The 26,514-nt window shown below is 44.7% G+C and overlaps 1 protein-coding gene across 3 annotated transcripts in view; it reads right to left on the bottom strand.

The window, feature by feature from the left end:
* Positions 1-26,514, bottom strand: part of LOC132407487 (laminin subunit gamma-3-like) — a 137,057-nt gene that overhangs the window by 70,581 nt on the left and 39,962 nt on the right. For 2 of the 3 annotated variants that reach the window (XM_059994100.1, XM_059994101.1), the window contains exons 2-3: positions 15,729-16,033; positions 6,814-6,944 (exon numbers count right to left, since the gene is read on the bottom strand). In XM_059994100.1, the coding sequence (XP_059850083.1) occupies positions 6,814-6,944; positions 15,729-16,033 (436 nt within the window). Of the gene's footprint in view, positions 1-6,813; positions 6,945-7,089; positions 7,223-15,728; positions 16,034-26,514 lie in introns of those variants that run through there. The other variant, XM_059994102.1, reaches the window with a different exon arrangement.

The following is a 26,514-nucleotide window of genomic DNA, read 5'->3' on the forward strand; positions in this document are numbered from 1 at the left end:
TACTGGCATAAAAAATTATCACATTCAGGATTTTGTTCCCTGTAGAATTATCTCTAATTAGATTTGGCTAGTCCTTATGCAGATGAATTCAGCCCACCATTATTCTTGTACTAGTGGTTAAGCCCGAAGCACCACATCACCAGGTTCAAGGACAGTGACTTCCTTTCTTAAACCAACCTGCACGTCCCTATTCATTATCTCAGTCTGACCACAACAATGGGCTTTTTTTTGTTCTAATAGTGTTCTTTCTTGTATGACGTTTGTATAATTCATGCTTTGTGTCTGATACTATGAGCCTGAGATACTACTGTGGTGAACTACATATACCTGTCTGGACAGGCCCCCCCCACCCCCACTCCACTGACTGCTACTGTGGCTTCTCCCACAGACCCCGGTATAAAGGTGATTGGAGGCACTGCTCCTCCCTCAGTCTTCAGGATGTAGTGTGGTGGTCAATTGCTGCTTGTTCTTTCTTCCAGCCAATAAAAGCCTATATCTTGCCTCCCATCTCCGAGAGTTATTGATGGTGCATCAACTACAAGTCACGTTTTTCATTACACTGGTGCACCTGACGATAAACTCAACTTCCACTTCACCCTGACTGCAGCGATCTCTCATGTTTTAATTTTCTTCAAAACCTATCAGTAAAGTACTGAGGAGCTTATAAATTTATCAATTCTTTATCTGTGAAAGAAACCATTTAATGCAATATGATTGACTCTTTAAACCACACCCGGGGTGGTAACTTCCAGGGGTATATTTTTGAATGAGTTTGCGAAGAACTTGGCAGTGGAGTTATCGGGGCACCATCATGACGGTGTTTCCGTAGCAAGCTGTTCTTGTTCTTACTGCTGGCTCCACGCTCGACCCGACTTGGATTCGAACTCGGGAACCTTCACTCCGGAGTCCATCGCTGGCATTATTGCACCACCAAGTGGGATGAGGTTGCAAAAGCAACACGTCTTCCCCCCCCCAAACCTTCAGGTTTTCTGCTGCCAGTGAGGCATTAAGTGCCCTAGTGTTTTTCCCCAAGGCCACGTCATTTACCACTCTGAGAGGATTTGGGGCAATTCTCGCATCTCAGGCAATTTGGAATATACATCTTTAATTTCAATAGACAATGGACAATAGGTGCAGGAGTAGGTCATTCGGCCCTTCTAGCCAGCACCACCATTCACTGTGATCATGGCTGATCTTACCCAATCAGTACCCCATTCCTGCCCTCTCCCCATATCCCTTGACCCCGCTATCTATAAGAGCTCTATCTAACTCTCTCTTGAATTCATCCAGAGAATTGGCCTCCATTGCCTTCTGGGGCAGAGCATTCCACAGATCCACCACTCTCTGGGTGAAAGAGTTTTTCCGCATCTCTGTTCTAAATGGCCTACCCCTTATTCTTAAACTGTGGCCTCTAGTTCTGGACTCGTCCATCAGCGGGAACATGCTTCCTGCCTCCAGCATGTCCAATCCCTTAATAATCTTATATGTTTCAATCAGATCCCCTCTCATCCTTCTAAATTCCAGTGTATACAAGCCCAGTTGCTCCAATCTTTCAACATATGACAGTCCCGCCATTCCGGGAATTAACCTTGTGAACCTACGCTGCACTCCCTCAATAGCAAGAATGTCCTTCCTCAAATTTGGAGACCAAAACTGCACACAATACTCCAGGTGGGGTCTCACCAGGGCCCTGTACAGCTGCAGAAGGACCTCTTTACTCCTATACTCAATTCCTCTTGTTATAAAGGCCAGCATGCCATTAGCTTTCTTCACTGCCTGCTGTACCTGCATGCTTGCTTCCATTGACTGATGTACAAGAACACCTAGATCTTGTTGTAATACAAGAACACCCAATTTCAAGTTAGATCATGTCTGCTAAAACCCACCACCCCCTCACAGTTCTGCAGTTGTCCAGGGGGGCTGCAAGATCCTGATAAATTAGACCTAGGCTCCTGCAGTGTCTCTCTCTCTCGCCTCACTCACATTTCTACCCACTTGTCCAAGACCTCGTACTACTTCTGGACTTAATCCAAAGAGTTTGAGTTTCTCCTGGAACAAAGAGTCCAGAGAATAATGAATGGCTTCCTATTCCTGATCACTCCCATCTTTTTCCCTTACTGTCTGACAGCACAGCACCCCAAGAATGCACTTCAAACTAGAACGCCGCCTTCATATGGTCCCAGAATCTTTGTAGAGGCTGTGCAGAAGATAAAAAGGGAATCAGCACCAGGAGCTTCTAACAGGATAGAGAGTGACACAGTCCATGATTTAGAGCAAGAATGGAAAAGCTCCAACTGTTGTAAACGGAAGTCATTGTAATCTTAAATTCAGGCTTCTAAGAGCCAGATACTCAACAGCTGTCTCACAAATCAAATTGATCCTTTAATAGATGAAAATTATTTGCAGCAAGACATAGAAGGGGTCGGCTTAAATGATATGCAGCTTCTTGTTGAAAAGAACATTCACTTCAAGTTGAGAACTACACACAAAATGCTGGAAAAACTTAGCAGGTCAGGCAGCATCTGTGGAAGTGAATAAACAGTCGACGTTTCAGGCCTGGAAAGGAAGGGGGAAGATGCCAAAATAAGGGGGGCGGGAAGGAGGACAAGCTAGAAAGTGACAGGTGAAGCCAGGTTGGCGGGGGGGGGGGGGGAGGGCTGTGGTCTGAAATAAGAAGCTGATGGCTGAAAAAATTAGAGGTGGAGGGGGATTCTGATAGGAGAGAAGAGTGGACTATAGAAGAAAGAGGAGGAGGAAGGGCACGGTAGGATGATAGGCAAGTGAGGAGAACAGGTAAGAGGAGGGCCAGAGTGGAGAATTGAAAAAGAGGGAAATGGGTGTGGGATAGAAATTACTGGAAGTTGGAGAAACTGATGTCCATGCCATTAAGTTGGAGGCGACCCGGATTTAATGAGGTGTTGCTTCTCCACCCTGAGGGTGGCAGAACAGGAGGCCACGGACTGAGACGTCAGAATGGGAATCGGGACTGGAATTTAAATGGTCAGCCACCGGGAAACCTTGCTGTTTGCGGATAGAGCCAAGACGCTCAACAAAGCGGTCCCTCAATCTCCGTCGGGTCTCACCAACGTAGAAGAGGCTGCCCTGGAAGCAATGGATGTAGTAGATTGACAGGTGAAGGGTTGTCTGGGGCACTGAATGAGGGAGGACGGGAGTGGGCAGGTGCAGCACTTTGGCTGCTTGCAGGAGTAAGTGCCGGGAGGAACAATAGTGGGAATGGAAGAATTGGCAATGGACATGGCTTCTTATCTCAAAGCCCCTCCCCTCACCCAACCGGCTTCACCTATCACCTTCTCATTCGTACTCCTTCTTCTCCCACCCCCCCGAGCTTTTACCCTGGTATCTTCCCCCTTCCTTTCCAGTCCTGATAAAGGGTCTCGGCCCAAAACTGTTGATTCATTTCCATAGATGCCGCCTGACCTGCTGAGTTCCTCCAGCATCTTCTGTGTGTTGCTCTGGATTTCCAACATCTGCAACATTTCTTTTATCCACTTATGGCGGTATGTTTTGTTTGGAAAGCACTCTGTGGTCAACATAGCACAGCATGATTCCTGAAGGAGCAAAGATAGTGACGTTGTTTGGATGATAAATATAGGGAGATTTCCCCTGCCCTTTGTTTACATCGCAACCACAGGCTTTTCCCACCCAACAGAGAGGGTGGATGTTGAATCCCCTGATCTGTCAAGCACAGGTCTATTCCCTTAGTGAATCAAGATCAGAATCAGGTTCATCATCACTGACATGCAAAGAAAACCTGCAGATGCCGGAAATCCGAGCAACACACACAAAATGTGGGAGGAACTCAGCAGACCAGGCAGTATCTGTGGAAAGGAGTAAAGAGTCGACATTTCGGGCCAAGACCCTGGTTGCTGTGTCATGAATTTGTTATTCTGAGGCAGTAGTACAGAGAGATATATAAAATGCACTATAAATTACAATATTAAAATATATATATTAAAAAATAAATAAGTAGAGCAATTTTAGAACAAAAATAGTGATGAAGCGTTTATGGGTCCATTGCCCGTTCGGAGATCTGACGATGAATTGTATCACTATCAACGGATCATAATTGCAAGCCAGGATTTTTACTCTCCAATGCAGCAAAGATATTGCTTTGATAGCACAATGAATGTTCAGAAATATTTCTTTTGATTATATTATGCATAAAAAGTATACAGTAATTAGAAAGTAGATGTTTACAATGGGATTTACGGCCTCGGCCTTCTCCAGGAAGAGAACAATTGCAAATGAGCCACAGCCAATACATCCACTTGCAACGTAATAGAACAAATACTTTTTCCATGCAGAAATGGGATTTGATAGGAAAACATTTTTGAAATTGGAACTGTAAAGAGAATGGGCTTGCCACGTTTATCCCAGGGTTTGTTTCGCAAACCGGAAATCAACAGTGAGTGGGAGCAATCGGCTTTGAAGATGCCGGCCAATGGGACAGATCAGAATCAGGTTTGTTGCCACTGACCGACATGATGTGATGTTTTGCAGCTGCAGTTCAGTGCAAAGACATAAAATTACCATAAATTCCAAAAAAAAAGTGTGAGAAGGAAGGATAATGAGGTCATGTTCATGGACCACCTGACGGTGGAGAGGAAGGAGCTGTTCCTGAATAACACTGAGTGCGGGTCTTCAAGTGTGCGTACCTCCTCTCTGATGGCACTCATGAGAAGACGGCATGCCCTGGGTAGCGAGGGACATTAAGGATGGACACCACTTTCTTGCAGCACTGGGCCTTGAAGCTGTCCTCGATTGTGTCTGTGAGGGATCTGGCCGAGTCCACGGCCTCTTGTGACCCTGTGTATTGGAGTGGCCAGTCTACTGCAGCATAATCTCCTGGGCGCTTTGGGTAGCACCTGTACGGTACGCTGAGCCTCCCAGATGTCACTGGCAACAGTCATTAAAGCTGGCCTTGGTCGATGAGCACTATACTTTAACAACATATGCATGCTGTTATCAACCTGAAACTGCAGCCCCAAATATCAACTGCTCATCTCACCACCCTCTATGCCTCTGTCTGTTTCACAGGCCTGGTTTGCATTTGTTTTGTTTAATCCATTGCCTGCAGTCAGGGAAGCTTTAAAGGATGTTTGAGTCAACAGACTGGAGAACAGAGCAGTTTTGATGTGGTAAAAAAATGCCTGCCTGTCTGAGTTTAAGATAGAAAGCGTAGGAAAGAATGACGGAGAGGGGGAAGAGAGGGGGAGGAAAAGGGAGGGTGAGGTTGGAGACAAGAGTCAAGCAACAGAGTGAAGAAGAAAGCAAAATTGAGAGCAAAAGGACATACATAGAGAGAGATTGTTTTGAGAAAAAGTGACAGCATGTGTTGAAAGAATAGAGAGAGCATGCAAAGCACATCATGAATAAGTTTACATCTTTCAACTATCTAGAGCATACTGGCTAGTCTGTTAGTTGTCGTTGCTTCTCACATGTTCCCCTCTTCCATCTGCTTTCCAGATGGAGAGATGGACTGTTGCCATGTCACCATTAGTTATTCAGAACCCTCTAGCTGATATATCGCATGTGTGTCAAAATTCCTGGACAGCATTTTATGATATTTTAAGCCTCAAATTATGGGAGTATTTTCCCCAAAATACAAAGAATTAAAACATTGAAGAGACAAGGTCACTTGTGGACAACCTAAGGAATAATTTCAAGATTACCAATGGCCTTTTCTCACTGTTACCATCAGGGAGGAGGTACAGAAGCCTGAAAGCAACTCAGCAACAGCTTCTTCCCCTCTTCCATCCAATTCCTAAATGGACATTGAACCCTTGGACTACCTCACTTTTTAAAAAATATATAGTATTTCTGTTTTTTGCACCATTTTTAATCTATTCAATGTACGTATACTGTATAAAGTATACTGAATAAGATTTATTTCTTTTCTCCTATATTCTGTATGGCATTGAACTGCTGCTGCTAAGTTACCAAGTTTCACGTCACAAGCTGGTGATAATAAACCTGATTTTGATTCTGATTCTGAATCTGGCTTGAGTTTGAACAACCTGTTCCAGGCAATTGCACCACCCCCAGTATCCCAACCTTCCCCCTCACTTCAGTTGCTGGAGGGTGTCAGGGCAATTCTTGAGGACTGGCCATGCTAGGATGCAGGACAATTATGGTGAGGAGGGCGATTTAAAACACTTTAAATTTGGAATGCACGTTTTTACAAAGCCTGGTCTTTGATCACATTCACCCACGGTTGACATGATCTGTACATGAGGACTACCACTTATTGCTTATGTTCTTCATATCCCAGGACCGAACCTACACATGTTGAAGTACACTTACAAGCTTTTTCATTCCATTTTCCATCTAACTCCCGTCAACTATCATCTATTTCCCTCTTCTGTACTTATCTAATTAATTAAAGAAAGTCATCCAACTTTTCCACCTCAGCCACTTCACAAGGCGATGAGATTCATGCTCCACTGAAAGAAAGTTTCTCCTGAACTCCCTCTTGGCCTTATTGCCAATCATTAGCAACTTCCCCCAAATGCAATCCTTGTCCTCACCACTAAACTTTCCAGTACTGTCACAGACCACTACTACATTTCCCAACCAGCTTCCCTTTACTGCAGAAAACATTCCAGTCCTTACTCATAGGATAGCTTCCTGGTTTCTGGCAAATTGTTAAATTTTGGTGGTAACATTACTGTCATTGAAAGTTCACTAATCACTGTGTTAGCCGAAGGTAAGACTGAGACTCTCAGTTTAACAGGCATGGAGATAAAATTGACATATTATGGGGTGAAGACTGAGGTGACAATGGATAATTACCTGCCTCCCACAGATAGATCAGATATGGCATAATAATAGGACCGGAGGACCTGGGGATCTTTGAAGAGATCGTCACCAAAGGTGTTCAGTCGGTTTAAGGATATTAGCAGATCAGTGGCTGTCACCCACTCCTGGAACAGAAAATACAACTGGTCAGAAAGTAACGCACAGCAAGGATTGACGGAGGAGGGGGTAAGGTAAGGAGGGAAAGGTGGGTGATGAAGACCCTCTTTGACCCTAGATGAGTAGAACTGCACAGAGAAATATTTTGCTTACCAACATCCAGAGTTGTGGGTTTAATTGATACGAGCATTGGGACAGCACACTCTCTTTCATACTGCCTGTGGTTTCAGAAGTGTTCGGTGGGCTGGGATGTTGACTGAAGTGTGGAGGGTGAGCAAACTGTGGGCTGCTATTGAACACTCCATGGTCCCATAGGGATGGGGAATGTAGGGTCCATTATCTGCACTTTGATTTACTGACATTAACGTGACCTGCAGAAACGGTCAGGCAGACTTATTCTCCCACAGAGTCTTTCAGTACACTATATGTCTGTTACACAGCCAATGAAAACAAATCATTAAATGATTACAACAAATTTTTATTACATGGGGTCAAAAGAGCAGGGCACAACCTCACATCCTTCCTCAAGTTCACCGAAGGGACACCATATTACCTGCCTTCCACGATAGTATTCTATGCAGTTAATGACCAGGATGGTACATTTATAAAATAAAATTAAACTACTAAATGTGCTCTGGTTTGATTTGTATGTTTAAAAAAATACTGAAAAAGGCAAGAATCATTCAACTCTGCATGTTGGTTCCCAAGTTGGTCTTAATGTTATTGCAAAGGATGACCAAGGAAAGGGGGAGTTGTACTGAAGGAGGAGGAAAAAACTCGTGTGTTGAAACCAGAGTTGGTCACATCACTGTATCAAAACCAAACCCAGATCTGGACAATAAATATCCTCTGGCTAATTAAAAAAAAACTGATAACAATAAAAGAAGAGCAGCTGTATCAGGAAGAAAGAGGGAAGTTTCCAAGTTCAATCATATTTTGAGGATTTGCCACTAGCCTGAAGAAGTTGGAGGGAAGGAGAGTTGAATCCCAATGTCACAATGTAGTTCTCAAAAAACAGCATTTGTGTAACCAAAGCATACATTTTTAAGGTGCCTTCAACAGAGCAAGACGTCCCAAGGCACTTCGGAACATCATCAAAGAAAACCTTTCAGAGTTGGAATAGACGGCCAAAAGTTTGGTCAAAGAGAAAAGTTTTAAGGAGCATTCCAAACTTTTAAAAAAATATGAAGTTGTGCTGTTTTGAGGGACAATTTTGGAGCTTAGGGCAGGAAATAAGTCACACCCACCTTGGAGCCTCCAACTTAGCATTCGGGGGGCTTGTCCCATTCAGATGGGGTCAGGTGTCCAGCCTTAGCTCTTTAAAATTCTGACTTATTCAGTACCTTGAATTGAAAGAGGGGTTGATGGCTTCTTAGAGGCCACCAGCAAAAAGCCAAAATGAAACAAGGCAAGTTAGCAAACTTCGTAAACTATTTCCGCTCACCTTCAGAGAAACTAGCTTTAATTTTATTTTTTATTTTATTTAGAGATACAGCGTGGTAACAGGCCCATCTAGGCCCACGGGTCCACGCCACCCAAGTACACCTGTGTCACCAATTAACCTACTAACCCGAATGTCTTTGGGAGCACCTCGAGGTAACCCATGCACTTATGGGAAGAGAGTACAAATTCCTTACATTCAGCGATGGAACTCAACACGGGTCACTAGCGCATTCATAGCATTACACTCACCGCTACTCTACTGTGTGTTGGCGCGTGGCCAAGTGGTTAAGGCGTTCGTCTAGTTATCTGAAGGTCACTAGTTCGAGCCTTGGCTGAGGCTGCGTGTGTGTCCTTGAGCAAGGCACTTAACCACACATTGCTCTGCGACAACACTGGTGCCAAGCTGTATGGGTCCTAATGCCCTTCCCTTGGACAACATCGGTGGTGTGGAGAGGGGAGACTTGCAGCTTGGGCAATTGCTGGTCTTCCATTAAAAAAAACCTTGCCCAGGCTTGCGCCCTGGAAACTTTCCAAGTGCAAAATCCATGGTCCATCGAGACTAACGGAGGCCTACACACACTCTACTGTGCCGCCCACTTGAAAATATTTCATAAAATAATAATAACTTCACCTGGGAGTCACTCCCACTGCATGCAAGTTATATACAGATGTGACTGTATCCTCTGAGGATCTGAGGATAGAGGGGGGGGGGGCCTGTAGATGTAGTGCAGTTAGATTTCCAAGAGGCATTTGACAACATGCCCCTTAAGAGGCGGGTGCATAAATGAAGAAGTCAAGACACTGGAGCATGTGTGATAGTGTTTAATGAAAACAGAAAGTAAGAAGTTGGAATAAGTCGTCCTTTTCAGGTTGGAGGGATAAATATAATGAGTGGAATTCACAAGGGATCAGTCCTTGGCCTTCAACTGTTTACTATTTACCTTTATATTCCTTGATAGTGTAGCTGTTGAGATGTTTTCGTTAGCTGGAGAGTCACAAAGAAGGAGCTATAACTGCGAGGGCAGTGATTTAAAGTTTATCAAAATTGCTTTTCTGAGAGGATAACACATCTCAGGAATCCTCTGCTTCTGGAATGGTGGAGTTTAAATTATTTGATATACTCTAATTAAAATGGAGATAGATAGATTTGTGAAAGATTGAGGAATTGGCATAGAGGAGGAATTGAGGCCAGATCAGCCATGATCAGAGTGAATAGTAGAGCAGGCTTCAGTGGTGTGAAGGCCTCCTCTGCCTATTTTCTTGTGATCTTGTGACTCAGAGGCTGAAAAGAGGAAGGGCATTTTCTTGGAGATGCAAGAGACCGTAGTTACTGGAACACAGAGCAAAGAACAAGGTGCCAGAGGATCTCAGCAGGACTGGCAGCACCTGTAAAGGGAAATGGACAATAAAAGTTGCGGGTCGAGACTCATCATTAGACTGAAAGATTGGGGAATCGAAGGCTGTGGGGCAACGGTGTGAGGCGAAGGGATGGAGCAAGAGCCAGTAATCAGATGAAGTGCTGGTAAGCAGATTGAGGAGGGAAGAATGAAAATTGTGACAGAGGCTGGGAACAGCCCCCCCTCAGAGGCTGAGGCAGGTGAAGACAACAAAGGAGAGCTGATGATGGCAGCTGAGAGGAAAGAAAGGTGAAACTTGCAACTAAATGTGGCACATTTTCTTTCCTCAGAAGTGTTTTTTCTTGCCAGCGACAAGAGTTCAATTCCACCGCTCTCTGTAAGGAGCTTTTATGTTCTTCCTGTCATGACATGGGTTTCCTCCGAGAGTTCTGGTTTCCTAAAACATTCCAAAGACACACAGGTTAGTAGTTTAATAGATCATGGGGGTGTAATTGGGAGGCAGGGCTTGTGCACTATGCTGTATTTCTAAATGTTAAAAAACATATTTTGGACTTATAATTGCAACTAAACGGAACAGAAATTAACCTTCTCCTAAATGTTAACCGACTATTTAGTGAAGAATAAGAATTGGAACAAGTGATTTGTGGAGGAGCTAATGAGAGAAAACGGAGAAAGCATTAAATAAATTAGAATAAAAAATGCATCTTAGTAAGTAGGCTTTGCAAAGGAGTGTTGAAGTTGTAAAGCAGTAAGCAGCTTAAAGATCGATAAAAATTAAGAAACAAGTAGGATACAAAATCCAGGCAATTACTGAGTCCTGTTAAAGGTTCAGAAATCAAATATCATTCCTTTTATTTTACGTGCTGATTATTGACTTCCGGAGGAGGAAACCAGAGGTCCATGAGTCAGTCCTCATCGGGGGATCAGAGTGGACAGGGTCAGCACCTTTAAATTCCTATTTGTTATCATTTCAGAGGATCTGTCCTGGGCCCAGAACGTAAGTGTGATTACAAAGAAAGCACGGCAGCGCCTCTACTTCCTTAGAAGTTTGTGAAGATTTGGCAGGACATCTAAAATTTTGACAAACTGCTAAAGATGTGTGATGGAGAGTATATTGACTGCCTGCATCACAGCCTGGTACGGAAACACCAAAGCCCTTGAATGGAAAATCCTACAAAAAGTAATGGATGCGGTCCAGTCCATCACGGGTAAAGCCCTCCTCAAACGTTGAGCATGTCTACATGGAGTGCTGTTTCAGAAAAGATGATTAGGGATCCCCACCACCCGAGTCATCCTTCTTTTCGCAGCTGCCATTGGGAAGAAGCTACAGGAGCCTCAGGACTCACATCACCAGGATTAGGAACAGTGATTACTCCTCAGTCGTCAGGCTCCTGGACCAAACTTCACCCAGCTTCATTTGCCCCTACACTGACCTGTTCCCACAACCCATGAACTTACTTTCAAGGCCTCTTCATCTTATGTCTTTGATATTTATTGTTTATTTATTATTATTAGTTTCCTTTCTTCTGTAGTTGCACAGTTAGTTGGCTTTTGCACACTGGTTGTCAGCCCTATTGGGTGTGGTCTTGCACTGATTCTATAATGGTTATGGGGTTTATTGAGAATGCCCACAAGAAAATCAATCTCGGTGTTGTATATGGTGACATATATGCACTTAGATAATAAAACTACTTTGAACTTTGAGATGACCACACTTGGCCTGTTGAAGTTTGGTTGTAATTGAAGCTGTTAATTCTGTCTTCATGAACTTGAACTTAAAGTACCAAAATATGGTTATGTGGAACTGAAATTAAGCATTTCATGCAAGAGCTTCTCAGGAGTGATTGGGCTTGTTTATTGGCACTCTCCTCAGTAGAAGTTTCATTTGCTGGTTTAGGCAGCTGCCAATGGTGTGCCAATTAAATACAGGGGTGAGCAGAAGTCCACAGTCCTCGAAGAACCCCGTCAAAGAGATTTACAGAGCAGGGGAATGTGACAGTGATAAGGAGAGGCTAGACCATGGAGTGACATGAAAAGAAGCGTAAAGGATATTTCAGAACTTAGCCAGTCTCGAAGCATTTTACAGTCACTGAAGTATTGTTATAATGTAGGAAACATAGTTGCCCACTTGTATGCCTGGGTATTACAAACATTACTATGATAATGACTGAACAATCTGCTTTGGTAACGTATAGACAGGAAAAGTTCTTGCATCCTCATCATACACTGGCTTAAGGTGTTTACAACCACAGAAAAGGGACAGGTTGTGCCTTAGACTCAGAGTTAACTGAAAGATGATACGTTCACCACACACTCAGGAATGGCACTGGAGTCCCAACTTGGATTATGTGCTGAAGTACGAAATGCACAACTCAGGCAGAAGGACAGCGAGCAACGAACTGCAGTGTCCTTCATCTGTGAAGGGAGGTTGGCCAAGGTTGCTCAGGTTTGGACCTCTCTGCTTCCCACTGGTTTGCCATTACCCTGAAGAGAAGATCACACTGGAGTGGAAATATTACGCACAGAACAGTCTGGGGGGGAGGCAGTTCCTTACGTCACAAACACTGAGGAAATGCCACATCTGGTTATCTTCCGCAATCTATGCGAGCTTGTCATAAAGTGATTGCAGCAGCAGTTTTGGGATGAGCGTGCAGGTCAGTCCTGACTGAGCATCCACTGCACAATGGTTTTACAAGTTCTGGAAGGGAGCCAGCGCTGTGATCTTTAAGGAGAGGAAGGTCAAGAGGGAGAGGGGAATCTGACCTTAATCACCGCCCATCTCTCCTGTCTGAAGTGCATCTTTGAAAGCAATCAGCATCTCATCTCGGTCAAAGGGCTTTAATGTGGTGCCGTATCTTGAGGCAATCTCAAGAAAAATTCCCACACGTCTGCAGGAAGAATTATCCCAAATCTCCCTCTAATTGGCAAACTTCAATCTGAGAGGCAGAGGAAATGAGCAGGCTTACAGTGTGCTTCACAGGATGCTTTTCAGATGCAGACTAGACTGCATTATTAGAGGTGAAAGGGTCAGGCAGGGGAAATCAACCCAACTTTTCTCTCACACACATACAAAATATGTGTGTGTGTGTGTGTGTGTGTCTCCATGCACATGTATAATTTAACTCGTACAGTATCTATTTGCCAGTAATCTATTGAGAGAGCAGGGTTCACTCTTTGCATATCTATTTGCATATAAATTGTAATATCCAGGGAGAAGTATAAATATTGTACTGTAGAGTACTTTCGTTCCGTGGTATCAACAATAAGGAGTGGACGGTGAGGCCAACACTGAGGTCTCAAAATAGCAGGCATCTCAATCCCCAGCATTATCGGTTCCTCATTACAGAGTGCACTCTGCAAAAACAGTAAAAGATTTCTCTCAAGGTCCAATAAGCACCGCGGACAATGAACTACTTTTACTGGAAGCACGGCAACCAATTTCCTTGTGCGAACTCCCACAAACACCGAGGTGATAAACGGCCAGGAATACACTACTAGGGGCAGTGGTAGAGGCAGATATATTAGGAAGATTTAATGTTCTCTCAGATAGGCAGATGCTTGAATGGAAAATGGAGGGCCACGTCAGAGAGAAGGGACAGGTCAGATTGATCTTGTTGTTGTCCCTTTCTGAGCCACCTGGTGTGTCAGGCAGCAGCCTTGCCACTTCTTTAGCATTTGGCTGTTTTTTATGAGGCTGAGTTGCTAGCTTGATGCTAAAATGGACGAAGAGCATTCAAGGAGCCAGCCGGATTCGAAACCAGGACCACTCACCTCACAGTCCGGTGTCGATGCCACTACACCACAGGCCAAGATTGACTTTGAAGTATAAAATGTCTGCACAACATTGTGGGCCAAAGGGTGCATACAGTACTATGCTCTATGTTATAAATGGGATAAAATTCAAAAATCTGAGCTGCAAAGGGACTTGGGAGTCCTCATGCAAAATTCCCTAAAGGTTAACTTGCAGGCTGAATCACTGGTGAGGAAGGCAAATGAAATTTTAGCATTCACTTCAAAAGGACTAGACTATAAAAGCAAAGATTTAGTGTTATAAAGCACTGGTGAGGCCTCTCTTGGAGTGAGCAGTTTTGGGCTGCTTATCTAAGAGAGGATGTGCTGATATTGCAGAGAGTTCAAAGGAGGTTCACAAAAGAGATTCTGGGAATGAAAGGTTTATCAAATGAGCAGCGTTTGATGGCTCTGGGCCTGTACTCACTGGAATTTAGAAGAAAGGGGAATCTCATTGAAATCTATCAAATGTTGAAAGGCCTAGGTAGTAGAGGTGGAGAGGATGTTTCCTCTAGTGGGGGAGTCTAGGACCAGAGGGCACAGATAGAGTGGATGTGGAGAGGATGTTTCCTCTAGTGGGGGAGTCTAGGACCAGAGGGCACAGATAGAGTGGATGTGGAGAGGATCTTTCCTCTAGTGGGGGAGTCTAGGACCAGAGGATACAGATAGAGTGGATGTGGAGAGGATGTTTCCTATAGTGGGGGAGTCTAGGATCAGAGGACACAGATAGAGTGGATGTGGAGAGGATGTTTCCTATAATGGGGGAGTCTAGGACCAGAGGACACAGATAGAGTGGATGTGGAGAGGATGTTTCCTATAATGGGGGAGTCTAGGACCAGAGGACACAGATAGAGTGGATGTGGAGAGGATGTTTCCTATAATGGGGAAGTCTAGGACCAGAGGACACAGATAGAGTGGATGTGGAGAGGATGTTTCCTCTAGTGGGGGAGTCTAGGACCAGAGGACACAGATAGAGTGGATGTGGAGAGGATGTTTCCTATAGTGGGGGAGTATAGGAACAGAGGGCACAGATAGAGTGGATGTGGAGAGGATGGTTCCTGTAGTGGGGGAGTGTAGGAACAGAGGGCACAGATAGAGTGGATGTGGAGAGGATGTTTCCTATAGTGGGGGAGTCTAGGACCAGAGGGCACAGATAGAGTGGATGTGGAGAGGATGTTTCCTATAGTGGGGGAGTCTAGGACCAGAGGACACAGATAGAGTGGATGTGGAGAAAATGTTTCCTCTAGTGGGGGAGTCTAGGACCAGAAGACACAGATAGAGTGGATGTGGAGAGGATGTTTCCTATAGTGGGGGAGTCTAGGACCAGAGGACACAGATAGAGTGGTTGTGGAGAGGATGGTTCCTGTAGTGGGGGAGTCTAGGACCAGAGGGCACAGATAGAGTGGATGTGGAGAGGATGTTTCCTCTAGTGGGGGAGTCTAGGACCAGAGGACACAGATAGAGTGGATGTGGAGAGGATGGTTCCTGTAGTGGGGGAGTCTAGGACCAGAGGACACAGATAGAGTGGATGTGGAGAGGATGGTTCCTGTAGTGGGGGAGTCTAGGACCAGAGGACACAGATAGAGTGGATGTGGAGAGGATGTTCCCTATCGTGGGACCAGAGGGCACAATGTCTGTTTAGAATGGAGATCAAGAAGATTTCCTTTAGCCAGAGGGAGGCAAACCTGTGGAATTCGTTGCCACAGGCGGCTGTGGAGGCCAGATCATTGGGTATATTTAAGGCAGAAATTCTTGATAAATGAGGATACGAATGGGGAAAAGGTAGGGGAATGGGGTTAAGAGGGAAATGGATCAGCGATGACGGAATGACAGAGCAGACTTGAAGGGCCAAATGGCCTAATTCTGCTTCTATTCCTTCTGGTCTTATTTCTTCTCTGTTGTGGAAGGATAAATTTTGGCCAAGACATTGAGCAATGGTTTATAGCTCCTTTTAAAAGCTCCATAATGAGATCTATTACAACTACCTGGTGGTTAGATATCTCATCAAAAGATCTGCAAAGCCTGAAGTGCAGTACTGCTGCAGGACTGACATCAGATCATCACCAAGCCTAGGTTATATGGCTTTGAATGGGACGCAAGCCAAAAATCATCTGACTCAGAGCTACCCACAGATATTTAAGCTGGCAAGTGAATTATAACCACGACATCCCTTGAGGCCAGGTGGGCCAAGGCTTTGATTACCTGCAGCGCAGAGCTGGTGTCAAAACTGTAAGCGCTGGGCCTCCCTTCCAAGGTGGAGAAGGCCACGTTCCCTCCAGTCAGTGGGGAGATGTCGCTGAACTCCTCGGTGCAGAATGGCACTCGCTCTTCATCCCCCGGACGGAGAAAGACCCCGGGGGAAGTGCCGTACGTTTGACGGCATGAAGCACTGTAAAACTGGTAGGGAGTCCAGGGGGAGTCCTCCCTTGTCCTCTTGTAAATGGCAAAGCTCTCCGGCCTGCTGGTGTGAAACTTCAGTCGGATGTAGGTGATCTCAAACGACTTTCCTAAAGGAACAACAAATTAAAAAAAACTTGTAGCTTTGCTTAGAGACATTTGTAAACTGCTCAGGAATGTTGGTGACACAGCTCCAGTTGTTACTTATGTCAGGCAATGCACCACCTAGACATTCCAACTACTTTTGTGTTGATGTGTCATAGTTCAGGGACAGCTATTACTTTTCAACCATCAGGCTCCTGAACCAGCGAGGATAACTTCACTCAGCTCAGTACAACCCACGGACTCACTTTCAAGGACTCTATAACTGTTATTCTCAACATTTTTTATTATTAATATTATTTGGGGTTTTTTGCACAATTGATCTTCTCTTGTACAATGGTTGTGTGCCAATCCTTGTGCGTAGATTTTTAATCATTCTGTTGTGCTTCTTTATATCTACTGTTAATGCCCACAAGAAAATAGATATGGTGAAATATGTATACTTTCACAATAAATTTATTTTGAACCTTTAGCTTTGAAAGCGGACTCAGAAAGATTTAAAATGATGAATATTTAAATACTTATCCTCATGTCAAATGCTTCCACGGCCTTCCTTGTTCCCATCTTCTGTACAGGTTATCAGTTCCTGCGAACTGTTCATTATTGTAGAAGTTTGCAAGTCAGGAGTGAGTAGGCCTCATCATGGCGGTAGAAGAATGGGAATGGGAAGTTGAATTGAAACGATAGCCATCAGGAAATCCCGCCAGAGAGCTGCAGCCCTGTAGCCATTGACAAATCTGTGCCACTGTTGTTTGAGATGCTCATTTGTAACCTCAGGACAACCTGTAACCAACTGCAGCCCAACAAATGACCCAGGTATTTGCGTACCTCAAGCTCAGCCACCTGGGCGTCATCGATTTTCAATGCTCATCCCTGACAGTCATGTCTTCAGAATGAAAGTGCCCTTAGCTTTAGAGTTACGACAAAATCTTTAACAGAGCTATAAATTCCTTATATGGGCTGATGTCATTTTTCACTGGAACAATTTTAGGTGAAGAGTCTAGTGCCTCTCTGCTGTGTTAAGGAGGCTATATAAATACAAGCAACACACGCAAAATGCTGGAGGAACTCAGCAGGCCAGGCAGCGTCTGTGGAAAAGAGTACAGTCGACATTTCAGGCCGAGGCCCTTCATCAGGACTGGAGAAAATGAGAATCAGAGTTAGAAGGTGGGAGCAGGGGAGGAAGAAACACAAGGTGAAACTGGAAGTGAAGAGCTGGGAAGTTGATTGGTGAAAGAGATACAGGGCTGGAGAAGGGGGAATCCGATAGGAAAGGACAGAAGGCCATGGACGAAAGAAAAGGGGGAGGACCAGCAGAGGGAGGTGAGAGAGAGAGGAGAGAGGGAAAAGGGAAAATAACGCATTTTGTTGTGGGGGAGAGAAGAGACTCAGATGCTGGAGTCAGGAGCAAAAGACAAACTGTCAGGGATCAAACAGCGTCTCTGTAGTCAAAAGGATGGTCAACATTTCAAGTTGAGTCTCTATATTGCATTGCGAATGTAGAGGGAATAGCCAGGAGATAGAAGATGGGCAATGGGACACTGGTCACCTCTGCTTTCCACTCTCAGTCCTGATGCTGACTCTGAACCTGAAATGGAGAACATCCCCTTGGCCTGCTGAGTTCACCCAGAAGCTTTCTGCTGCGTTGCTGCTGATTTATTTAAATCTGCTTTTCACATAACTCTGTCCCAAATTGGACCATCCTGAACTAAGCAGCAGGCTCCTTAGAAGGGAACTGGGAGACCTGGCCATTGCTTCTACTCTACCCACACCCAAAAACATCTGCTTGTCTCACGACAGAACAGCTGTTGGTGGGATCTTCCCATCCATAAATCAGTTGCTTTATTTCCTCATGCGAATTGCTTCGTTGGTCACACCTCTGGGATACACCGCCAAAGTGCATGCCTGTCCCTTCCTGTGGTCTCCAGATAGACGCCCAGAGGGAGAGAGGACCCTCTCCACTTTACGGGCTTTCTATGCCACTGGTCACCACTGACTCCACCTGCATCAAGTCATAATGACATATAATACAGAATTAGACCCTTTCCCCACTCAGAAAAAAAGAACACGATCACCAGGAGAACATCTGCACAAATTAGAACCAGAGGTGAGGAGTGAACGCAGGTCACTGGAATAGTAAGGCTCGACTATTAATATACGTACAACATATCCCCAGTACCCAGCAAAAGCCTGGGTGCAAACTACCCAACATAAGGCAGCAACATCATTTCATTTGATTCTTGGTAATGAGCTTTCCATCAAAGTGCAGTAACACCTTTTTCCAACAACTCGAAACCATTAACCAGAGAGCCTTGAAGCTTAAAGATATAACTCAGTTGCCTCATCAATAATCTTTTTGCTGTTAATTATAAAGGGATCAAATAAGAAATATTCCCCAATAACATGCACAGCAGCAATCAAAGAGAACAGCACCCAACACTCAAGATGAACAGGTTGTCAATAAACCTCTGGCCAGACAGTCAGAGGGTCACCATCTAAATAGGAGACACTGCCAGACATTAACAGACATCTTTCAACAGGCGAGTGCAAGTTTTATTTACTCCGTGCTGAAGACCGCAAAAGGCACAATCCCAGACAGAATTCTTTAAATGTTTCCGGCACACATTCAGTGTTACCAAACCTCCTGCACATTTTGTCTTGTTTATTTGTAAATGCAAAATGTTACCGAGTATTGGTGGGACTTGCTACTGTGTTCAGTCAAATGGAACATCCTGGAATCAGAAAATCATCTGGTGATTACACCATGTAAGAAGGCCATTTGGGCCACAAGATCAGTGTTGATTCCCTACTAGATTAGTCCCCTAGTTCCACCCACTGGTCTTTTCTCCGTAGTCTTACAGTTCTTTCCATTTCTTCTTGAATGGCACGATCAAAGATGCCACTGCAGAAGGTGTATTTCAGATTCAATCCACATCTTCTGTAAAATTGTTTTCCCTCATATCACTGTCCAAACCCTTCCTCATTTCATAAAATCCCATCAAATCTTCTCTACTCCAAAGAAAACAGTCACAGACTCTAATTCAAAATTGTTTAATGGCTTTTCCAGTACACAAGTGTAAAGGAGAATGAAATAATTGTTACTCCAGATCCAATGCAGCACAAAAAGGAACACAATAAGATTAAGAACACAATAATATATATTTTTAAAAAAACACAGTAAATTTCTATAAACAAGAGAAATCTGCAGATGCTGGAAATCCAAGTAACACACACAAAATGCTGAAGGAACTCAGCAGGCCAGGCAGCATCTATGGAAACAAGTGCTGTCAACGTTTCAGGCCGAGACCTTCATCAGGACTGAAGAACAAAAGTTGAGGAATCAGATTAAGAAGGTTGGGGGAGGGGGGAAGGTGATAGGTGAAATCGGGAGGGGGTGCAGGGGTGAAGTGGAGATCTGGGAATTTGATTGGTGAAAGAGGTACAGGGCTGAAGAAGGGGGAATCTGATAGAAGAGGACAAAAGCCCATGGATGAAAGGGAAGGGGGAGGAGCACCAGAAGGAGGTGATGGGCAGGCAAGGAGACAAGGAGAGAGAGGGAAGTGGGAATGGGGAATGGTGAAGGAGGGCATTACTGGAAGTTTGAGAAATCGATGTCCATGCCATCAGTTGGAGGCTACCCAGACAGAATAGAGGTGTTGCTCCTCCAACCCCAGTATGGTCTCATCACAATAGTGGAGGAGGCCATGGATGGACGTGTCAGAACAAGAGTGGGAAGTCGAATTAAAATAGGTTGCCACTGGGAGACCCAGCTTTTCCTGGTGGATGGTGCATAGATGCTCGGCGGAGCTGTCTTCCAATGTGCGTTGGGTATCCCTGATATGCAGGAGGCCACACCGGGAGAAGCTGATAGAGTAGAGGACTCCAACAGACTCACAGGTGACGTGTATGGAAGGACTGTTTGGGCTCTGAATGGTAGTGAGGGTGGAGGCTCTATACTTCACCCCCCTCCCGGTTTCACCTACCACACTGTGGTTCTTCCTCCCCTCCTCCCCACCTTTCACTCTGACTTCTCATCTTTCTCTCCAGTCCTGATGAAGGGCCTCGGCCCAAAACGTCGACTGTACTCTTTTCCATAGATGCAGCCTGGCCTGCTGAGTTCCTCCAAGATTTTGTGTGTGTTTCATAAATATACATATGATAGCTTATATACATTGATTGATTTATGTCCATAAGGTGACACTAGGCACAGGAGTGTCTGTACTTAAGGTGACTGACAGGAAATGATAAAGTTGGGGGCAAGGAAGGGTGGGTTAGTGGGTGGAGGTGTTGATCAGCCTTACTGCTTGGGGAAAGTAACTGTTTTTGAGTCTGGTGGTTTTAGCATGGATGCTATGTAGCCTCCTCCCTGATGGGAATGGGACAGTCAGTCCACGAGCAGTGTGGGTGGGATCCTTCATGATGTTATTGGCTCTTTTTCCACCATCTTATGATACTTAAATCACCTTTGTACAGAGTCTCCTAACAAAAGATATCACTAGACATTTCTCTGTATCTGTCATAGGTGGGCGGACGTTGGGAGCTGACCCAAATGCAAGACACACAGTCATTGAAGTACTAGGAACGGAATGAAGTTTGTAACGAATGCAAGGGGAGTCAGGAGCAAACAAAGCAGGACACGGACACAGGCTCTGGGCTAGGCAGGCAGGGACACAGGGCCTGGGCTAGGCTAGGCAGGGTCACAGGGCCACAGGGCTCAGTATTGGGACTACAGCTGTTTACGATTTACATCAACGATTTAGATGAAGGCATTGAGAATAACATCAGCAAGTTTGCTGATGATACTAAGCTGGGTGGCAGTGTGACATGTGATGAAGATGTTAGGAGAATTCAGGGTGACTTGGATAGGTTGAGTGAGTGGGCAGATACTTGGCAGATGACGTTTAATGTGAATAATTGTGAGGTTATCTACTTTGGGAGTAAGAACAGGAAGGCAGATTATTATCTGAATGGTGTAGAGTTAGGTAAGGGAGAAATACAAAGAGATCTAGGAGTCCTTGTTCATCAGTCACTGAAGGTGAATGAGCAAGTGCAGCAGGCAGTGAAGAAGGCTAATGGAATGTTGGCCTTAATTACAAAGGGAATTGAGTACGAGAGCAAGGAAATCCTTTTGCATTTGTACAGGGCCCTGGTGAGACCACACCTGGAGTACTGCATACAGTTTTGGTCTCCAGGGTTAAGGAAGGACATCCTGGCTATAGAGGAAGTGCAGCGTAGATTCACGAGGTTAATTTCTGGGATGTCTGGACTGTCTTATGCAGAGAGGTTAGAGAGACTGGGCTTGTACACGCTGGAATTAAGGAGATTGAGAGGGGATCTGATTGCAACATATAAGATTATTAAGGGATTGGACAAGATAGAGGCAGGAAATATGTTCCAGATGCTGGGAGAGTCCAGTACCAGAGGGCATGGTTTGAGAATAAGGGGTAGGTCATTTAGGACAGAGTTAAGGAAAAACTTCTTCTCCCAGAGAGTTGTGGGGGTCTGGAATGCACTGCCTCAGAAGGCAGTGGAGGCAAATTCTCTGGATGCTTTCAAGAAGGAGCTAGATAGGTATCTTATGGATAGGGGAATCAAGGGATATGGGGACAAGGCAAGAACTGGGTATTGATAGTAGATGATCAGCCATGATCTCAGAATGGCGGTGCAGACTCAAAGGGCCGAATGGTCTACTTCTGCACCTATTGTCTATTGACTAGGAAAGCGGGACCAGGACAAGGAACTTGTAAACTAGGAGCCTGGGCTAGGACTCCGAGCCAGAGACTAGACAGGGACCCAGAACCTGGGTCTTGACTCGGGCTCAGACCCTGGATTACCCAAGGACAAGACGTGGCTACAGGACTGGACGTGGAACTCCTGCACAGGTGGAGGCACATGGACAGGACGAGAACACAAAGCCTTGACTTGGACAGGACGAGATTCTTGGACGTGGCTCGGACCAGGTGAGGCGACTCCTGGGCTCGGAAAGGCTCTTGGACTCGGCTTGATTAAGCTCTTGGGTACAGAGCCAGGACTCTTCCTTGGAGTGCAGGGCCGGGGTGACTGCTGAGGATACTTGCCGAGGATTCAGATGAGGTGGGGAGGGGAACAGTCCAGCTGTGAATCCTTGGTTTGAGAGGTATTTATGTGCCAGCCCAAAACAAGAATCAGGTGCCTCAATTAAGGCACCCAATGGAACAAGGGAAAACAGGAAGACCCGGAATAAGGATCGATGAACTGGACCGTGAACCGGAATGCGGATTTCACAGACCAGACCATGACAGTATCAGCCTCCATCCACCATGGATCTACCTGTTCAATTGACCGGGATATACACTGCCACAATCTATCGTTATCCCCGTAACAGTTTATAATACTCATCTACAAATTGAGAAGCTGAGGCTTACAACCCCAAGTCATGGTCATTAACAAAGATTAATAAAATCTAGCAAATCCCCAGGGAATGCCCCTGTTCATCTTCCTCCAATCCAAAATGCAACTGGTTGTCACAATCTTTTCTTGCCTGTTACTTAGCAAATTGTTCATTGAGTGTCTAGAGTGACTGCCAAGTGACTGCCTCCAGACAAGTCTAGAGTGTCCAGCATACATTACATACATTATATCAAAATCCCATTTGTGCTACGTGCTTCAGCTTTCCTCTACGTCTGTAACATGGCACCTTATCAACAACTCTATTACCCTCGTTAATTCTGTCTGTTATCTCATCAATTCCACCAAATTAATTAAATATGTTTTGTCCTTTATAAATTCAAGCTATCTGGTCTTAATTAGAATAATTTTTCTACAAAACCCTGCTGACAGAAACTTCCATCCTTTCTCAGCCATCTCCTCCTTCACTATTACTTTTTCCCTGGTGAAGAATGATACTTAGGAATATACTTAGTACTTTTACAATTCCTTCAGCATCTATGCCAAGTTCTCAATTTTATCCTTAATAAGCCCGCTCCTCTATTTGCTGCTATTATTTATATATCCATGGAAGACATTTGGATTCCCATTTACAGTAACAGTTAATCTTTTTGCACACCCCCCCCCCACCCCAGTCTCCAATGTTAAATTTAAACTCCACTGTTATTCACTTGTATTTGTTATGAATGTACCACAGCTCTGAGGGGCCGAAGGGTGCGGGGTAGCCCCCTCCTTTGTGAGAATCGCAAGAGCATTACTGGGTTGGGTCAGAGGACCCAGGAAATGAGAGAGAGACCTGGCCATTGTCTCCTGGAGACCACGTTTGTGGATTGGGGACTATGCTACGTGCAAGCCCTCGGGCAAAGTGGGCTGGTTGAGAAAGAGATTGCATCACCCCAACCTGATTGACATCTACTACCCTGCGAGTTAAGATAAAAGAGGGGCTGTAGGAACAGCCCCTCAGATGCACCAGAAGAAACGCTAGCGATCCCGTAATAGTGGGAAGCCATTTGAAGGAAGCCACGTGCGTTCGGTTCCCTTGCCTGGGGGCTGGTGGCTGGTACCACAGAAAACGACTTGGAACTAACAACGGGGAACCCACTCCCCCGCTCAACGGATTGGCCTCATAAAAGACCCGGGCAAGTTTAAAACCGTCTCTCTTAAACCCAAAGAGCTGCAGCTTGAAAGGAGAGTGACTTTTATCTTTCCATCGGACAATACAATATCCCCTAGACAAACGATAGAGCTATTGCTTAATTGATGATTATTATTATACCCACGTTTTTAGATTGAGTATTGATGACGTATATTATCTGAATGTCTGTATTAATCTTATTTTTGTGCCCCTTTATAAATAAAGACTTTTAAAAATAGTACCATCAGACTTCAACGGACCTCTCGATCTTTGCTGGTAAGTGACTGGTAAATTACGGGGTTCGTAGCATATTTACCACCTGACACTTGCCGTATACGACATTTCTTCTGCTTTTCTTTTATTATTCGGGGAGCTCTGGCCTTCATTGTTCTTTCTTTGTTCCTCATGGGAATGGGTGTGAACGGTACCTAAGCCAGCTCTTGTTTTACTGTTAAAGCCTGTCAACTTTTCATCGCTGTACTGCAACAGATCCACCCTGCGGGCACTAACAGAAACATAGAAAACCTACAGCCCACACAGCTGTGCTGAACATGTCCCTACCTTAGAACTACCTAGGCTTACCCATAGCCCTCTATTTTTCTAAGCTCCAAGAAGCCATCCAGGAGTCTCTTAAAAGACCCTATTGTTTCCGCCTCCACCACCGCTGGTGGCAACCCATTCCACGCACTCACTACTCTCTGCATAAAAAAACTTACCCCTGACATCTCCCCTGTACCTACTCCCAAGCACCTTAAACCTGTGCTCTCTTGTGACAGCCATTCCAACCCTGGGAAAAAGCCTCTGTCCATCCACATGATCAATGCCTCTCATTATCTTGTACACCTCTATCAGGTCACCTCTCATCCTTCGTTGCTCCAAGGAGAAAATGCCGAGTTCACTCAACCTATTCTCATAAGGAATGCTTCCCAGTCCAGGCAACATCCTTGTAAATCTCCTCTGCACCCTTTCTATGGTTTCCACGTCCTTCCTACAGTGAGGCAACCAAAACTGAGCACAGTACTCTAAGTGGGGTCTGACCAGGGTCCTATAGAGCTGCAACGTTACTCCTCTGCTCTTAAACTCAATCCCACAATTGATGAAGGCCAACGCACCACAGAGTCAACCTGTGTAGCAGCTTTGAGTGTCCCATAGACTCAGGACTTCAAGATCCCTCTGATCCTCCACACTGCCAAGAGTCTTACCATTAATACTATATTCTGCCATCATATTTAACTTACCAAAATGAACCACATCACACTTACCTGGGTTGAATTCCATCTGCCACTTCTCAGCCCAGTTTTGCATCCTTTCGATGTCCCACTGTAACCTCTGACAGCCCTCCACACTATCCACAATGACTCCAACCTTTGTGTCATCAGCAAATTTACTAACCCATCCCTCCACTTCCTCATCCAGGTCATTTATAAAAATCACAAAGAGTAGGGGTCCCAGAACAGATTCTTGAGGCACACCACTGGTCACCGGCTTCCATGCAGAATATGGCCCATCTACAGCCACTCTTTGCCTCCTGGGGGCAAGTCAGTTCTGGATCCACAAAGCAATGTCCCTTTGGATCCCATGCCTCCTTACTTTCTCAATAAGCCTTTCATGGGGTACCTTATCAAATGCCTTGCTGAAATCTATATACATGGGCAGATTGATCATATATGGTGAAAATTAAATTTAACAGGGAGAGAGGTGAAGTAATACATTTGTGCTGAAAAGGCGTGAAAAACTACATAGACAAGATGGCAGACAGAATAGTGCAAAAGTCTTATGCACATACAGTGGTGATAGAAAGTTGGTAAACCCTGTAGAATTTTCTCTATTCCTGCATAAATATGATCTAAAATGTGATCCAATCTTCACATAAGTCCTAAAACTATCCAATATTACATGTTTTTGTTGGGAAAAGTATGTGAACCTCTGGGATAATGCCTTCTACAAAAGTTATTTGGGGTCAGGTGTTCCAATCAATGAGATGAGATTGGAGGTGTGGGTTGTAGAGGTCCCCTACCCAATAAAAAACGACACAGAAAATCAGATACTGGCAGAGCCTGCTCTTCTCAAAAAGGATCTGTTTATGTGCACCTTGTCTCGATCAAAACAAGTTTCAGAGAACCTTAGAAGAATAACTGTAGAGATGCATTAAGTTGGAAAAGGCTACAAAACTATTTCTAAAGATCTGAGAGTTCATCAGTCCACAGTAAGAGAAATTGTCTACAAATGAAGGAAATTGAGTACTGTTGCTACTCTCCCTGGGAGTGGGAGTCCTGCAAAGATCACACCTAGAGCACTACGTGCAATGCTGAAGAAGGTGAAAAAGAACCCAAGGGTAACAGCAAAAGACCTGCAGGAATACCTAGAACTTGCTGAAGTCTCTGTTCGTGCTCTAAGAATAACACTGAACAAGAATGGTGTTCATGGAAGGAACTGCTCTCCAAAAGAAAATTGCTACACATCTCAAGTTTGCAAAAGACTACCTGCATGGACCACAACACTTCTGGGATAATGTTCTGTGGTCAGATGAGACACAAGTTGAATTTTTTGGCAGAAACGCACATTGCTATGTTTGGAAGTAAAAGGGCACTGGACACCAACACTGAAATGTCACCCCAACTGTGAAACATGGTGGAAGGAGCATCATGGTTTGGGGCTGCTTTGTTGCCTCAGGGCCTGGACAGCTTGCAATCGTTGAGGGAACAATGAATTCAAAATTGTATTGAGACATTTTACAGGAAAATGTCAGGGTCGTGGTCCATCACCTGAAGCTTAATAGAAGTTGGATAACACAACAAGACAATGATCCAAAAGACAAGAGTAAATCATCAACAGAATGGATTAAAAAGAAGAAAATTTGTATTTTGGATTGGCTGAGTCAAAGTCCTGACCTTAATCCTACAGCAATATTGTGGAATGACCTGAAGC

The sequence above is a fragment of the Hypanus sabinus genome, chromosome 18 (assembly GCF_030144855.1).
Source record: "Hypanus sabinus isolate sHypSab1 chromosome 18, sHypSab1.hap1, whole genome shotgun sequence".
Classification (NCBI taxonomy): Eukaryota; Metazoa; Chordata; class Chondrichthyes; order Myliobatiformes; family Dasyatidae; genus Hypanus; species Hypanus sabinus.